We start from the raw sequence: 16,773 nt of genomic DNA, 5'->3' as shown, positions 1-16,773 counted from the left end.
CAGCCACCACCAAACAGGACCACCTGCTAGCACAACATGAAGCTGAACATAACAGGCTTTATTTCAGTGGCTGCATCAGACTTCCTCCTACTTCACATGCCCACATCCCCTCACTGTCATTGTGTGTTGCCCTCTGCCAATACACCTGCCCATAATTTCCCCTTTCCTGCTACTCACTCTCCCCCCCACCCCACCCCCACCCCCACCCCCACCCCAACTGCACCTGGAAGCCTTCTCTGGCTGCCACTTAGTCCCAGAATGCTCTACTAGACAGCGCTATTCTATCCATCCTCACCCATACCCAGCTGTGTCTCCCCACCCCTCCCCGTCCCCTTTCACTGGCCTCCACTCCAGACTGCTGCTTTCTTTCAGTGCAACACTTACAATCCAGCATCAGATAGTGGTCATGTATGCGTGAGGTGTGCTTGCTTGCTTGCTCGTTCGTGTGTGTGTGTGTGTGTGTGTGTGTGTGTGTGTGTGTGTTTTTTTTTCTTTTCTGAAGATAACTTTGGCTTGAAGCTAAATGTGCTACTGTCTTTGCATCATGCCCGCCCGCAACTCAACATGTCACCTTTACAGTGTATTTATCCTTTTCATAATACTGTGGATATTCCAACATCTAAAACTTCTTTATTCATAGATAACATGCTAAAATCTGTCCTTTTAAGCGTCTTTTCAAACAATTTTTTAAATGTGTTTCACATACAAATTAAGTATTCAGCAGAAACACATCATAATTTAACCCAAACCTCACTGAGCATAGTTTGCTCCTAATTTAATGGACATGCTTTGCATGATCAGAGTGCTACTTTGGATTAATTTTGCCTTTTACTTCATACCAAAGATGATTATGTACATACTGTATACTTAATTATGATGATATATAACAATGTTTCATGTCATGAACAAGCCTCATTAAAATTCTCCCTTTGCTTCTGATTATGCATGTTCTTAGTAAGCTGAATGAAGATTTGTATATGAACATTAGGTGTTTTATGTCTCCAGTGCTTTTAGTGTTTGACAACGTATGAGTCAATGTTTAATTGCATAATGGGTAGCTTAAATGCTGTATACTGATTTGGCTTCACATCATACGTAATATGCTTTTTCTTTCCGGTTTCATATTCTTTATCATTCTTTATAATCATTACCATCCTAGGTTTGTTTGCAGGACCAGAGAAGTGTAGGAAGACAATCCAATCAACTGGACAAGTTTGGCCACAGAACAGGAGAAAAAAAACATTTAAGGAAACCGACAGGAGAGTAACTACAGTGAAGGAAACATTAACAGGAACATAACTACAAGAATCTTTCATATACTTTTAACACCACTGATGTGTGTCAAACTGCCATGACACTTATTAATGACACCTAAGCCCTGCAAACTACTTTTAGTGTCTCCCATTCCAGACTGTGAATGGAAAATCTGTTATTAAGTTCTCTGTTATGTCTCTCTCTACACTATAATGCCTAAGTGTTTACCACCCAACCACATTCCTGATTACAGATGAAATGGTTCTTTTTTAATGTTCCTGTCTTGTCTCTCAACTGCTCACTGCCCAAGCCCTAACTTGCTTACCACTTCTCCAGTGCCTTCATTCCCTGTCTGAGTCCATCTCTCCTCTTATGAGGCTCTTCAACAGTCCTTAAGCCATCATCTACTTCCTACACACTACTGTAAAACCACCCAACTGGCTGTCTTGGAATTTTTCATAATAACCTTCTCAGATTGGTCCACACATTCCCATCCTCTCTGCAAAACTTTAAGTTTACCATTCCTACGCCACACCCCCATCCCCCATAAACCTTGTTGTTGATGGGGAGGTTTGCGTGCTTCAGTGATACACATAGCTGTACCGTAGGTGCAGCTACAACAGAGGGATATCTGTTGAGAGGCCAGACAAACATGTGGTTCCTGAAGAGGAGCAAGCAGCCTTTTCAGTAGATGCAGAGCAACAGTCTGTATGATTGACTGATCTGGCATTGTAACATTAACCAAAACGACCTTGCCGTGCTGGTACTGTGAACGGGTGAAAGCAAGGGGAAACTACAGCCATAATTCTTCCCAAGGGCGTGCAACTCTACTGTATGGTTAAATGATGATAGCACCATCTTGGGTGAAGGTAAAATAGTCCCCCACTCGGATCTCTGGGTGGGGTCTACTCAGAACGACGACGTTTTCAGGGGAAACAAAACTGGTGCTCTATAGATCTGTGCATGGAATGTCAGATCCCTTAATCGGGCAGACAGATTTTAGAAAATTTAAGAAAGGAAATGGATGGGTTGAAGTTAGAAATAGTGGGAATTAGTGAAGTTTGGTGGCAGGAGGAACAGGACTTCTAGCCAGATGAATGCAGGGTTTTAAACACAGGATCAAACAGGGGTAACGCAGGAGTGAGTTGAATAACGAGGGAAAAAAATAGGAATGCAGATAAACTACTATGAACAGCATAGTAAACACATTATTGTAGCCGAGATAGACAGAAAGTCCACAGCAGTACAAGTTTATATGCCAATAGCTCCGCAGATGAGGAGAAGACTGAAGAAATGTATGATGAGATAAAAGGAATTATTCAGATGGTGAATGGAGCCGAAAATTTAACAGTCATGAGGGAATGGAAATTGATAGTAGGAAAAGAAAGAGAAGGACTGGGGGAAAGGAATGACAGAGGAAGCCACCTAGTAGAATTTTGCACAGAGCATAATTTAATCATAGGTAACACCAGCAAGGGTCTATACAAGGGCAACGTACTTGAGGGCAATATTATGAAAGTGGAAGAGGACATAGATGAAGACGAAATGGGAGATACGATACTGCATGAAGAATTTGTCAGAGCACTGAAAGACCTAAGTTGAAACAAGGCTCCGGGAGTAGACTAAATTCCATTAGAACTACTGATAGCCTTGGGAGAGGCAGCCACGACAAAACTCTTACCATCTGATGAGCAAGATGTATGAGACACGCGAAATACTCGCCGACTTCAAGGAGAACATAATAATTCAAATTCCAAAGAAAGCACATGTTGACAGGTGTGAAAATTACTGAACTATCAGTTTAATAAGTCATGGTAGCAAAATACTAACACGAATTCTTTACAGACAAATGGAAATTTAGACTGGCTATGGCAAGGAAAGCGTTTCTGGAGAAGAGAAATTTGATAACATCGAGTATAGATGCAGTGTGTTAGGAAGTCTTTTCTATAAGTATTTTTATGGAGTGTAGCCATGTACGAAAGTGAAACATCGAACGATAAATAGTTTAGACAGAAAGAGAATAGAAGCTTTCAAACTGTGGTGCTACAGAAGAATGCTGAAGATTAGATGGATAGATCACATAACTAATGAGGAGGTACTGAACAGAATTGGGCAGAAGAGGAATTTGTGACACAACTTGACTAGAAGGAGGGGTCAGTTGGCAAGACATTCTGAGTCATCAAGGTGTCATCAATTTAGTATTCAACGGAAGTGTGGCAGGTAACAATCATAGATGGAGACCACGAGAAGGATACACTAAGCAGATTCATAAGGATGTAGGTTGCAATAGTTTTTTGGAGATGAAGCTTGCAGAGGGCAGAGTACCATGGAGAGCTGCGTCAAAGCAGACTCTGGACTGAAAACAACAACAACACGCCATGCCATGCCGTATCTCCCCCCCCCCCCCCCTTTCTTTGCAGTGGTTGTAAAATTCACAACCTCCAGTATGTGTGTTATCCCAGCTACCTGTCATCATGTGAGAGCTCTTAGAACTTGCTAAGCTGCTACAAATAGCGAACTGCAACATCTGCACATCTTCTTACTCAGCTTCAGAAATGGGAGTGCTACTTAATTTTTCTTTTGCTGTTCACTACCAGACATAAATTTTCCTAAGAACTTATGATTATTTAAAAGGAATTATTGTTTCTTGAATCTCATTGTATGCAGCCGAAAACTTTAAGTTAATTGTTGCAATCCACATCAAAATCAGACCAACAGTTTGGGCCCTTATCAATTTTCAAACTAGTGAAGCAGTAACAATCAGAGACTCACATGGGAGCCATGTTTCCCATGCTTCAAAAGGGATGCAAGGAGGAACACACTGGTGAGCAAAGATGATGGCAGACTGAGTGGCATAAGTCACTGATTTGATCCTTAGAGGTTCCATGTGGAAATGCCACTGTGGCTCCTTGAATTTTCCAGAAGGCTGGCATACGTCCATACATTTTAAAGAGAAGTAAAACACCATTAAGTGAAGGGTTGGGAGAAGTGGATTCATCAGTTTACTGAAGTGGGAAGGATATTAAACTGTACATCAAAAACTGCAATACAAGCTAGATAAGCAGACACAATAAAATTTTTGTAATTACTTATTAAAGTGGTAATAAGCATTTGTTACATTTTGTAATTTGAAGACCATTCAGATTGAACCTAAGAAAACTAATGAAAATGAAGTCACAGACAGTAGAAATTTTATTTGCAGCTGTAACAGTCTCTTGTTGTAGGTAAACTGTGACAGTGTTCGACAGACTAGGTGGTGTCAAGTAACTTGTGATACAGTTTGACTGCCTTTGTCAAGCAAAATGTCAAATTACGAACGCAGTGACCTGGTACTGTGAACACTTGTTTGACCTTTACAATGGCATAACTTCAGGCTTGAAACAGGATTAGACAATTATTAATACAGTTTAGAGTCAAGTCCCTGAGTCTTTTCTCATTTCCGTGATGATAATCTGGGCTATGCTCAATAGCCTGCCATGTGATTTTCTCAATGCTGTAAAGATATTCAGTGACAGCTGTCTGGTAGCAATGCATGTGTAAAAGGTGGGTGCTAAAGTACAACTATTTTAACAGCCACCTGTAGAAGCAAGTACCTAACTTTCACTTGTCCATTTAATTTTCCATGGGTTATGTGAATTCTTAGCGAAAACATTGGGAAGAAGATTACTTTTCATTAAATGAATTTGGGAAAGTTTCTGGGATCGTGGTGTGGGGCACAAGTTATCTCAAGCAATACGTCAAAATTTTTGTATACTACTTTAATTGGAGGGACACAGCCTCAATATGTAGTCTGATTTTTCTAGTCTAGTAAGGTACTTATTTATGGGCTAACCAGCTTCTTCCATTGTGTATAATTTATGCTGAAAATAAACAGATGTGCTACCAGGAGCAGCACTGTGTCCGATGAACTTGGCACTGTGACTGGCACGTGAGAATTATAGGTTGCTTTGTCACTGAGCTCTTAGACACTTCTAGCTAGCCAGGTGAGTGCAAGCCATATTCTTGGGCATGCCTGAAGCTATGATAGCCACCCCTACAGCAAGACCCTGTTTTGGAGAGAGACTGAAATTTTAATTTCCCACAGCTTGTAGAAACTGAAAGGTAATATTACAAGCTGCTCCAACATCTACAAACACTTGCTACTGGCAGACGTGGTTATAAGCTTATCTGTGAACCCCTGTGAATAGACACAACTGTGACCACCTGCGGAAAAATGCATTTCGTTTTCTTGTCAACTCTGTGATGGCCTTGGTTGCAGATTTCTACACCTGCATTATTATGTGGGGATTTGTAGGACTCCTCTTGATAGGTCAGTGGTGCACTACACAAAGGAAGCATCTACTCGGGTAGTAGAGTACTTGTAGGGTGCACATGAAGCTTTTTTAGGGCAGACGGTAGTTTGAGGTGCTCTGATGAACACTCGTCAACTGAATCCTCCACCGGAAAAGACATCTGGTGTGTCATGTATTAGGAATCTCTTACCGACGCACCTAACTTGTACACCTGGCAAGAGAGTGAGCTATGCCTCTGCCCAGTTTAGATATTTGTATGAATGTGAACACAATTACTCCCACGGAAATGATGAAAACGTAATAGTTTGTCAGCTAAGATGCAACAAATGAACGCAACAGTTTCACCATCGCACACTTTCTCTGTGCTCTGTCAAAACATACATTTTTAACACCTGAAGTTGCATTCTGTTTTTGAAGTCTTGACTCTTGAATTCCTTTGTTGTAATGGAGTTCACAACCGTTTGTTGTTTCCATTTCTGTGAGATGTCTATGTAGTATCTTATCTGCTCTCACTATTCATGCTTGCTTGTGACAGTAACGTATTCTTACCACGTGACTGATATTGCATAACCATTGTGTAGCATGCCAAGACTACAGAACGTGAATAAATATTTCAATAATCGGACAAACAGTTCATAATACTGTGGGGGGGGGGGGAATTATATATATATATATATATATATATATATATATATATATATATATATATATATATATATATATATATATATAATAGAGGGAAACATTCCACGTGGGAAAAATATATCTAAAAAGAAAGATGATGAAACTTACCAAACAAAAGCGCTGGCAGGTCGATAGACACACAAACAAACAAACACAAACATACACACAAAATTCTAGCTTTCGCAACCAATGGTTGCCTCGTCAGGAAAGAGGGAAGGAGAAGGAAAGACAAAAGGATATGGGTTTTAAGGGAGAGGGTAAGGAGTCATTCCAATCCCGGGAGCGGAAAGACTTACCTTAGGGGGAAAAAAGGACAGGTATACACTCGCGCACACACACACATATCCATCCACACATACACAGACACAAGCAGACATTTGTAAAGGCAAAGAGTTTGGGCAGAGGTGTCAGTCGGGGCGGATGTACAGAGGCAAAGATGAAGTTGAAAGACAGGTGGGGTATGAGCGGCGGCAAATTGAAATTAGAAATTAGCGGAGATTGAGGCCTGGCGGATAGCGAGAAGAAAGGATATGCGAGAAGAAAGGATATGCTGAAGGGCAAGTTCCCATCTCCGGAGTTCTGACAGGTTGGTGTTAGTGGGAAGTATCCAGATAACCCGGACGGTGTAACACTGTGCCAAGATGTGCTGGCCGTGCACCAAGGCATGTTTAGCCACAGGGTGATCCTCATTACCAACAAACACTGTCTGCCTGTGTCCATTCATGCGAATGGACAGTTTGTTGCTGGTCATTCCCACATAGAACGCTTCACAGTGTAGGCAGGTCAGTTGGTAAATCACGTGGGTGCTTTCACACGTGGCTCTGCCTTTGATCGTGTACACCTTCCGGGTTACAGGACTGGAATAGGTGGTGGTGGGAGGGTGCATGGGACAGGTTTTACACCGGGGGCGGTTACAGGGGTAGGAGCCAGAGGGTAGGGAAGGTGGTTTGGGGATTTCATAGAGATGAACTAAGAGGTTGCGAAGGTTAGGTGGACGGCGGAAAGACACTCTTGGTGGAGTGGGGAGGATTTCATGAAGGATGGATCTCATTTCAGGGCAGGATTTGAGGAAGTCGTATCCCTGCTGGAGAGCCACATTCAGAATCTGATCCAGTCCCGGAAAGTATCCTGTCACAAGTGGGGCACTTTTGGGGTTCTTCTGTGGAAGGTTCCGGGTTTGAGGAGATGAGGATGTGGCTCTGGTTATTTGCTTCTGTACCAGGTCGGGAGGGTAGTTACGGGACGCAAAAGCTCCTTTTATATATATAAATGGCAAAAGGGAGTTTTGCTTTATAGTCCAACACTGTGACCACGTAACGATGACACCGCTGTGCTTTGATGTACCTCTGTGTTGCACTTCTCGTCCTTGGACCATTCACTGTTGCTATTTTGCTTTTTTTTCCACAGTTCAGTACACCTTCTTCCCGTTTTCATGCTTGATCTGTGTTCAGCTGTTGAGAAGCTATCCACTGGGCCATCTTAATGTTAAGTCTGGTAACACCCTTACAAACTTTTCAGGCAGTTCCTGACCATATAAATGATTTTTTCTGTTAAGGAGCAACACCTTTTACACATCTTGGCATTATTTTTCTTTTCCCAGCAGATTTGATGATAACAAAATCTAGAGATTACTGATTTAGGCTTCCTGTGGGCATTCACAGCTGTGCCATCCGTACCTGGAAATAACTTTTTGCAAGTTAGGAGAAGACTTTCTGGTTGCTGGAAATAAGGTAACAGGTTTTGCTTTCCAGTCATGCTATAGTGCAGAGTGGGACATATAAAATGCCAGTCAACTACAAGTATAAACAAACTAGAACTGATGTTCACTAATTTGAGACATAAATTAAAATATGTATATTATCTCAAACTATATCTAATGAAATAGTTCATCTGAGTACAATTCAAAAATAGTTCAAATGGTTCTGAGCACTATGCGACTTAACTTCTGAGGTCATCAGTCGCCTACAACTTAGAACTAATTAAACCTAACTAACCTAAGGACATCACACACATCCATGCCCGAGGCAGGATTCGAACCTGCGACCGTAGCGATCACGCGGTTCCAGACAGAAGCGCCTTTAACCGCACGGCCACACCGGCCGGCTGAGTACAATTCACTGTGAAATAGTATTTATTACGAAATTTCGCGTTTCTGCATTCTGAAGCAGAATTTTAATCTACATTTGCATTTATTGCAGTGACTTCATCCCCCCCCTCTTTTCTTCTCTCTCTCTCTCTCTCTCTCTCTCTCTCTCTCTCTCTCTCTCTAATATTTTATATTTATAACAAGCACATTGCCACTCTAATACCCAACATCATAAGAATGACAGGTACCTTTTATCTGGGTTGAGATCACAGCAAAGGAAGGCTACCCGATAGAAAGGCTCAGGGCAACTGCAGCAGAACTTCTCACGGAACACCTTTTGATTCAGGCCAAAGTCTGATGAGCGTGGCAAGTAGTCTGGATCAGCATGAACTCTACCAATTATCTGGAATAAAAACAAACAGGCTACTGAGTTCATAGAATGACACTCATTTAACACCTGAACAGAGCTTACACACTGAATGTGATTCTTATAATTTAACACTGAAGTCTACACAGGAAAATAGTTATATAGAGTACAACGCGTTGAACATAATTCCTTGGTGACACACTAGACTGGTCCTATTTGAGATGGAATGTCCTTGCCTTCCACCGACCGAAGAAGTTTTTGACCCAGCCAATCCTCTCTTCAGATTAACATGGACTACAGATCACAGTATGACTTCATCTTCCCACATTCTTAAAGGCAAAAGTAACAGCCAGGAGAGTGGGGGGGGGGGGGGGGGGGGGGGGGAAAGAGAGATCAATTCTAGACTAACATTTGAAAGATGAACTAATGCCGACACAAACATTACAGAAATACCTAATCCTAACGTAAACATTACTAAACAAAGGCACTCTGCATGCTACAGCTTTGGAATTTACTCCAAAAAATGCCTGATGTCTCACAAGTTATTAGCAAGGAAACATTTTTACATCTTAAAATCTCAATAACAATGCAATTTATCTTCATATGTATGTTTTATTATTTGAGGCACCTAAGCATATATAAAGCAATGTATTAAGAAAAGGAATTTGCCTTGGCCAGATGAAAATAATACCTTTACTTTTCACGGAGCATGACATGAACATAAAAGAAAGCTTCTTCACTAAAACGTAGTCATGAGGACAGCCATGACCAGCATGTGCTAATAGGAGAGATGATCACAAATTTTCATGCTACCATTTCATATTTTAGTAATCAATGAAGGAAGAAAAAGTAAGTGAAAATGAAGTTACCATTCTGAAACATGTTAAACCATCCAAGTATGGTATAGCAACATGAGCATAATTTTCCAATCACAATTAGATATTTCCTTAAGGCACTCATTTCTTGTAGCCTCTCCACAAATGTGCTTGGCACTTTCATTTATGACAACATGACAATACTAAAAGCTCTTTTATGAATTTTAAAAGTTGGTGCAGCATGTGAAAAAGACGTGAAAAAATTACAATGCCTTTATAGTTAAAACTCAGTAGGATTAAAAAATGATCCTGTAATACTATACCAAGACAGTTATAAAAGCAAAACTTACAGCTTGTCACCACTGAGATGTACAGAAGGGCTGTCCACTTTCAATTCTCTGGACGATGCTTTAATTAAAGTGAAACAAAAGTCTTAAAATTAATGGCAAAAAATACACTGCCCATAATGTCTGCAGACAATATAGTAACCTGCACAGATTACTTCATAAATAAGAACAGGATGCTCTAGATCATCTCTTGAATCCTGTTGTGCACAAATGATGAATATGAATGTATGATAGGCTCTGAAGATGACAAGGTGTCAAGACAGACTTCAGGACTTATGTGAAAAGATCTTTCTTGGTAGTGTCATTTCAAAAGACCAAGCAACAGAGAAATTCCCTAGCAAGGAATGCTAGGTGAAGAGAAAAACCTATTTAGAAATAACCACATGAACGTCGACAAAAATCTTGTTGCTGGAACATTTATCTGGGGGCACACTATTATATGACAGTGAATGATGGACAGCAGTTTAAGTTAGGAAAATACAAACCAGTGGCAATGGCAGCATAGCGGTGGAGAAAAGTTACAACAACAATGTGGGCTACATAAACGGCGTGAAGCTGTAATGAATTAGTAAAGACTCATCTCTACCTAGAAAAAAGGACAAAAGAAATTTTCAAATTCTTTCACTTCCTTAACATAACAACATTCAGAAAAACCCAATGGAGGGGAATAGTGTTATGGTGGGAGGGATGAAGGAAGGAAGGAAAATTAGGGTTTAATAACCCATCACTATGGAGATCACCTGAGACAGGGCACAGACTCAGACTGATTCAAGTATGAGGAAGGAAACCTGCTGTGCCCTTTCAAAGGAACTATCCTATGGCTAGTGTGATTTAGTGAAATTATGGAAGACCTACATCTGGATGATTGGATGCGGATTTGAACCATCATCTTCCCAAATCCCAGTCCAGTGAGCTAATCACTGTATCACCTCACTTGGTGGTTAGACTGAGGGAATTAGATTAGGACTCGAGACACAGAAAGTAGTAGATGAGTTTTGCTACTTGGGCAGTAAAATAACTGAAGCTGGATAAAGCAGAGAGGATATAAAATGTAGACTGGCAACACCAAGGAAAGCATTTCTGAAAAAGAGGAATTTGTTGACATACAATGCAAATTTTAATGTTAGGAAGTATTTTTTGAAGCAGGGCTTCACAGCAAAGGCGCTCCAGGAGCAGACAGCAAGTGCAGGTCTGTGAGAGGCGAGTACTGTAGCCCCCTCTATCACCACAAAAAATAGGACAGGGAGCCACACTGACACAAATGTAAACGATAAAGTTGATCATGAATGAAATGCTTAGAAAAATCTAGATGCTTTTACATTCCTTGTCAATTTACACATTAATTACTTCAAGCAGCTGATCAGCACAAATTGAGTATGGAAAGCTTTTTTTTATTTTCCAATTCAGTTAACTGCAAATCCTAATTTCTTTCTCCTACATGACTGACGCCCATCTCTAGACATGGAAACTAATAAATTCCATGACAAACCTATATTTTCTACACTTCCTTCAAAGCTGTCAAGAATGCTACATCCAGACATGTGCTTGCAGCTTCTACAATTTCATAGTGTGTTACAGAACAGGCAACACACACTTTACGAGGATTATCCAAACTGGCTCTGAATATCGTCTATCATAACCGGTGGGGAATGCACAATTGTCATGTTTGATAACATCACAACGTGGAACTATTCTACCTGAAGTGGACAAATACCACATATTCTAGCGTACCTACGAAGCATATTTTTATTAAATCACCACCTGAGAAAGGGCAAACAGATTATGCTAAAAGCTGTGCAGTTTTGCAACTCATCAAAACAGCACACTTAACTTGATTTTCCTTCCGGTTCTTCTTCTTCTTCTTCTTCTTTTTATTTTTCTTCCTCATCATCATCATTTTGTGTTTCTGTATACTCCAACACGGTAACACATGTACAGCCCTTGTAAATTGAACATCCTGAAAGTATTTGATGCAGGAGACATGGTCTTTACCAAGGGTTTTTGAGGACGGTGGTATCATTCTAAAAAAGATGTCAGCAAAGTTGACATCACATTCTGTAGAACCATGTCGAGCCGCGACGTGCCGACACCCATCACACTCTTGGTCATGAATGAATAGACAAGATGTGACCATCATTTGCAGATTAAGGCCACTAGTTCTACTTAAGTAATATATCTACTCCGTTGTAAACCCTATCACAGAGGTTTGAATGTATGTCACATCATGATCTCATTTGTATTTTTCTTTGGGCAGAGGGCGTGGCTGGGGGCCTCCTGATATGCCATGCTGGCAGGGGGCTCGCTCTCTTAATGTTCAGCTGTGTGGCAATGAAGTTTGCCAAGAAGCAGAGCTGGGAGTCGGGCCGCAATTTTGCTCAGTGTTGACTTAATGGTCTCATATGCTAAAACTTTTGCAAAGCAATCTTTTTGCATAAAATGTTAAGATTTCTCACACTGCTGAGTGAAGTGTGAAGACACTGTCAGTGTTACAGAATACTGCTATTATCTGGCACCACTGTTGAAACTGACTATCCCCTATTTCACAGCTAGCACTTCTCCCGTGTTGTCAAGACCACATAATGCTTGCGCATTTCCTTCACTTTCCACTACGCTGCAGCTGCTCTGCTTGCTCACGAGTAGGTGCAAATGCTCATTCTCAACTTCAATGAGTTGTTATACTCTGTTCTGAAGGTATTTGTAAGGAGTGTAGCCTTGTACTGAAGTGAAACAGAGGTGATAACCAGTTCAGATAAGAAGGGAATAGAAGCTTTTCAAACATGATGTTATAGAAGAATGCTGAAGGTTAGAAGGGTAAATTGAGTAACTAAGGAGGAGATATTGAATCGAAATGGTGAGAAAAGAAATTTATCGTACAGTTTAACAAAAAGAAGGGATTAATGGACTGGACACATTTTGAGGCATCAAGGAAGAGTAAAATTGATAATGCAGAGAAGTATGAGGGTAAAAACTATAGACCTAGACACAGATATAGTAAGCAGGTCAAATGAATGTAGGCTGTAGCAGTTATGCGGGGATAAAGAACCTTGTACCAGATCGACCAGTATGCAGAGCTGCATTAAACCAGTCTCCAGACTAAATGGTGACAGACACCAGTGGTTTGTAAAATGTTCTGTTTTCACGATGCACCAATTCAGTAAAAATTCTCTATTTGTCTCCACCTTAGCAGTCTCGAATAAAAGGTAATGACTGCTGGGATTGGTGTTTTCAAGCTTATATAGACACAGTAACAGCACTTGGAATCTTTCAGAAAGGAGGGAAAGTGACAAGTGAAACACTGTCTGCTCCAACAGTCAGTACTTTTTACTCATGTTAATGATTATGGGAAAGAGAGCTCTCAAAATCTCCAGGTTTTGTACAAAATAACATGACTTGACAACCAAGCATATTGTATTCACAAATGTCACTAAAAGAAGACTCCAAGGATTTTAATAGTTTGTGTCATACCAGCAGTGATGAATAACTCAACTTGCACAAATCTGGTAGTGCAGTTATTTGAAAAACTATGATATGCAACCTATTGTTATCAGAACCATTCTTAGAAAAATTTGCTAGTTTCTGACAAGGAATATACCCGACCTTTTACTGTCTTGTAATCCATTCAATCAGTTTGTGCCAGCCCATGAAAATCAGCAATTATCAAAATGTAAGTTTGACAAAACTCATTGGAAAGGGGAAGTCCTCAGTAATTCAAGAAGATTACAAGTAGTTAGAAGCTTCTCTTTCAGTTCTTCAAATGTTCTTTCACAACTTTATATTTTGTTTTGTTGATTTCTATCCAGTTTCTAATACTGGAGTCTTGTTCTAGACTGTAGTATATCAGTTGAAATGTCTGGATCAACACTGAAGTACCACACATTTAAGCTATTCTCACTAGCTATATGTAGAAGATGCACACACTAGTGGTGGAGTGTTATTTGGTGTAGCATAAGAAAGGAACTTAAGTAAAACTGTTTAAAGAACTATGGCCTCATGCAGTACTTCTGGTCATTTGTAGCATGTACGAAGTGTGTGAGAAACGTAATGAGACTGACAACACTGAACAATCTGCCAACACTGTGTTGTTCTAGTTGTGTAGACCAGGGTGTTCATCCCTTCAAGATGCTCAGTACAAGTTTCAGTTCCATACAGTCACACATGATTTGAGAGACCGCAATCAGTGAAGTTGTGTTTTTTGTTGTGTGTTACAAAAATAGAACAGTGCAATTTAGAGCAATGTTATGCCATCAAGTTTTGAGTTAAACTTTGAGAATCTGTGAGTGTGACCTTTGAAAAGTTGAAACAGGCCAATGAGAAACGTTCCTTATCAAGAGAACAAGTTCTTTTCTGGTGCAAATTACTTTTGGAAGGCCGAGAACAGGTTGAATATGAACCTCACTCAGGGAGATCAATTTCAAGAACCAACAAAAGTTTCGAATGTGTGCATGCTCTTGAGAGTTCAAACCAATGTTTAACAATACAGATGATGGAGAACCTGTTAAACATGTCTGACCGAAGATCTGCACATACGAAAAGTTTGTGCCAAAGATGGTGCTGAAAAACCTCACAACTGAGCAGGACAATTGAAGGAATGTGTGCTCTGATCATCTTGAGAGTATTTCCAAATTACCACAAATGGTTGAGTCATGTGATCACTGGTGACGAATCCTGTATTTCTGAGTATGATCCTGAGAGAGCAGCAAATTGAGGACTGGCCACTTTGACATCTCCTCAACCGAAAAAAGCTCGAATGAGCAAATCAAAGATCAAAACAATGCTGATTTGATTTTTTGACAGTAGGGGTATGGTGCATAAAGAATCTGTTCTTCCAGAACAAACAGCCAACCAAGTGTTATATGAAGATGTCTTTAAAAGGGTCAGGAAATGTGTGGATTAAGTGAGACCAAACACTGTAGACTAGTTGGTGCAACATCATTACAATGCCCCACGTCATATCGCCACTTTCATCATGGAATTTTGTTCCACAGCCCCCCCCCCCCCTTTCACCTGATCTGTGTTCCTGTGACCTTTTCTTTTACCTAAATTGAAAAATGTGATAAAAGAATGTCATTTTGGGACTCTGGAGAACATGCAAAAGAACATGACTGACACGCTGAAGGCCCTACCATCTGAAGCCTTTCAGCACACTGGGAACAACGTCCCAGCCTTAGGGAACTACTCTGAAGGGAACAATATTGTTGTTTGAAAAAATAAAAACTTTGGTAGATAAAAAAAATCAGTCTCATTACTTTTCTCACACACCTTGTAGTCTCAGGTGAAAGCAGTTGGAATGCTTGTGGAATAAAATACCATTGCTGACTTAATTTCAACCAACAATATGGAAGCACACGGGGAATACATGGGTCATGGGACCTTGTTTATGTACAAGTCTCGCTTCAATAAGGTTAAGGTAATAGATTCACATGTCTATGAATCTATCAGAGCTTGTGTGAAACTGAGGCATTTATGATGCCAGTCTACATTTTCTCAATAAAATACTGCAATACTGAATTACTGCCCTACAGTGGTGACAAGTCAGCACAGGAAAATTCATATTGTGGTCCAACAGAGTTTGCTCTTGAGAAGGTGAGATTTACTGGAAATGAAATAGCTAGATGCGAAAAGCAGCAAGAAATGCAATAGGTACAGTATGATGGTGACTGGACAACTACTGTACTAGTTCCATGGTTCTGAGTGCTTCAATCATTCTACAGTGCACCGAAATTTTTACATCAACATTATAAACGTGATTACACTGTCAACACTAATCCTAACTTGTTTTTTACAAAGTGTACTTTATTTTTTGACTACATGCAGCCATACATATGTAAATTCAAACAATTAGAATACTGATGGGGTCCCTATATTAAGCTATCCTATCTAAGGGGTACATCAACAAAGTCACAATACAGAATAAGTTATGTGTAAAGAGACGTAATAACTGCAGTCATTGATTTGTTAGCAAGTAACAACTTATATTCTGGATAATTTTAAAACAGTGGCTTTGCTGTAGTCTGGGATATGTATGCTAGATTATGGTAAACTGTTTCATTACCTCACATAGCACAATCCCAAAGGAAAATATATCAACTTTTTCATCATATTTGTTGCCCTTCATCATTTCTGGTGCCATCCAGTAAGGGTTTCCTACAACTGTGTAACGTTTTTTCCTTTCACAGCGTCTGCTTCCTGGACCAGTTCCTCGTTTTCCATAACGCCTTCGATCTGCAGCACTCACACCCACAGGATTCTGGGAGATTATACGTGCTAGCCCAAAATCAGCCACAACAACCGTCTTGTCCTAAAACAAAATGCAACAACTACCATTTCACAATTTCAAAAATTCCCACTGAGTTACAATCTACAAAATTACATGCAGAACTGCAAACGTGCTAGTACACAAAAAATTTACACTTTCCTGGGGTAATTCCACTTTTCCACCTATTATTTAAAAATTTAGAAATAATCATCATTCCTTTCTCACACATTTTCAAACTTCAATGTTCTTATACAATAATATGTGAAAATTGCATGTTATGTACAATTACAGCAGTTCCATGGAACAAATTTTGAACTTCTACACACTGTCGAAGTATTTATACTTAAACACTGCTTTATACAGGGCTAAAATTTTATTATGTGCTCTATTACATTTACCACTGATCTTGAGTCTCTGAAATGGCTGCAGTATAAAACATTCTAGGGAATATGCTATTCTATCAAGAAAGTCATGGAGGGCAATGTTAAAAAGTTAAAAAAGAACAATTGCTTATTTATCAGTATGCAGGTAGATAGTTTCTTGTTCCATGGATCTTTTGTATGATTTATTGCAATGATGTGGAATGAGTCATTTTACATTCACATTACCCATTCGTATGTAAATATGGCTACATGCTAATCTACAATTTTTAAGTACTATTTCGATTCTTAA

The 16,773-nt window shown here is 39.9% G+C and overlaps 1 protein-coding gene across 1 annotated transcript in view; it reads right to left on the bottom strand.

Moving 5' to 3' along the window:
* The window catches only part of LOC124712020 (LIM domain kinase 1), a 163,686-nt gene that overhangs the window by 12,876 nt on the left and 134,037 nt on the right, over positions 1 to 16,773 (bottom strand). Inside the window, exons 11-12 of the mRNA XM_047242311.1 lie at positions 15,898 to 16,143; positions 8,565 to 8,719 (exon numbers count right to left, since the gene is read on the bottom strand). Of these exons, the coding sequence (XP_047098267.1) occupies positions 8,565 to 8,719; positions 15,898 to 16,143 (401 nt within the window). The remainder of the gene's footprint in view (positions 1 to 8,564; positions 8,720 to 15,897; positions 16,144 to 16,773) is intronic.

This window comes from Schistocerca piceifrons, chromosome 8, assembly GCF_021461385.2.
Source record: "Schistocerca piceifrons isolate TAMUIC-IGC-003096 chromosome 8, iqSchPice1.1, whole genome shotgun sequence".
In the NCBI taxonomy this organism is placed as follows: Eukaryota; Metazoa; Arthropoda; class Insecta; order Orthoptera; family Acrididae; genus Schistocerca; species Schistocerca piceifrons.
The sequence above is the reverse complement of the archived record's forward strand: the minus strand, read 5'-3'. Positions and strand labels throughout refer to the sequence as shown.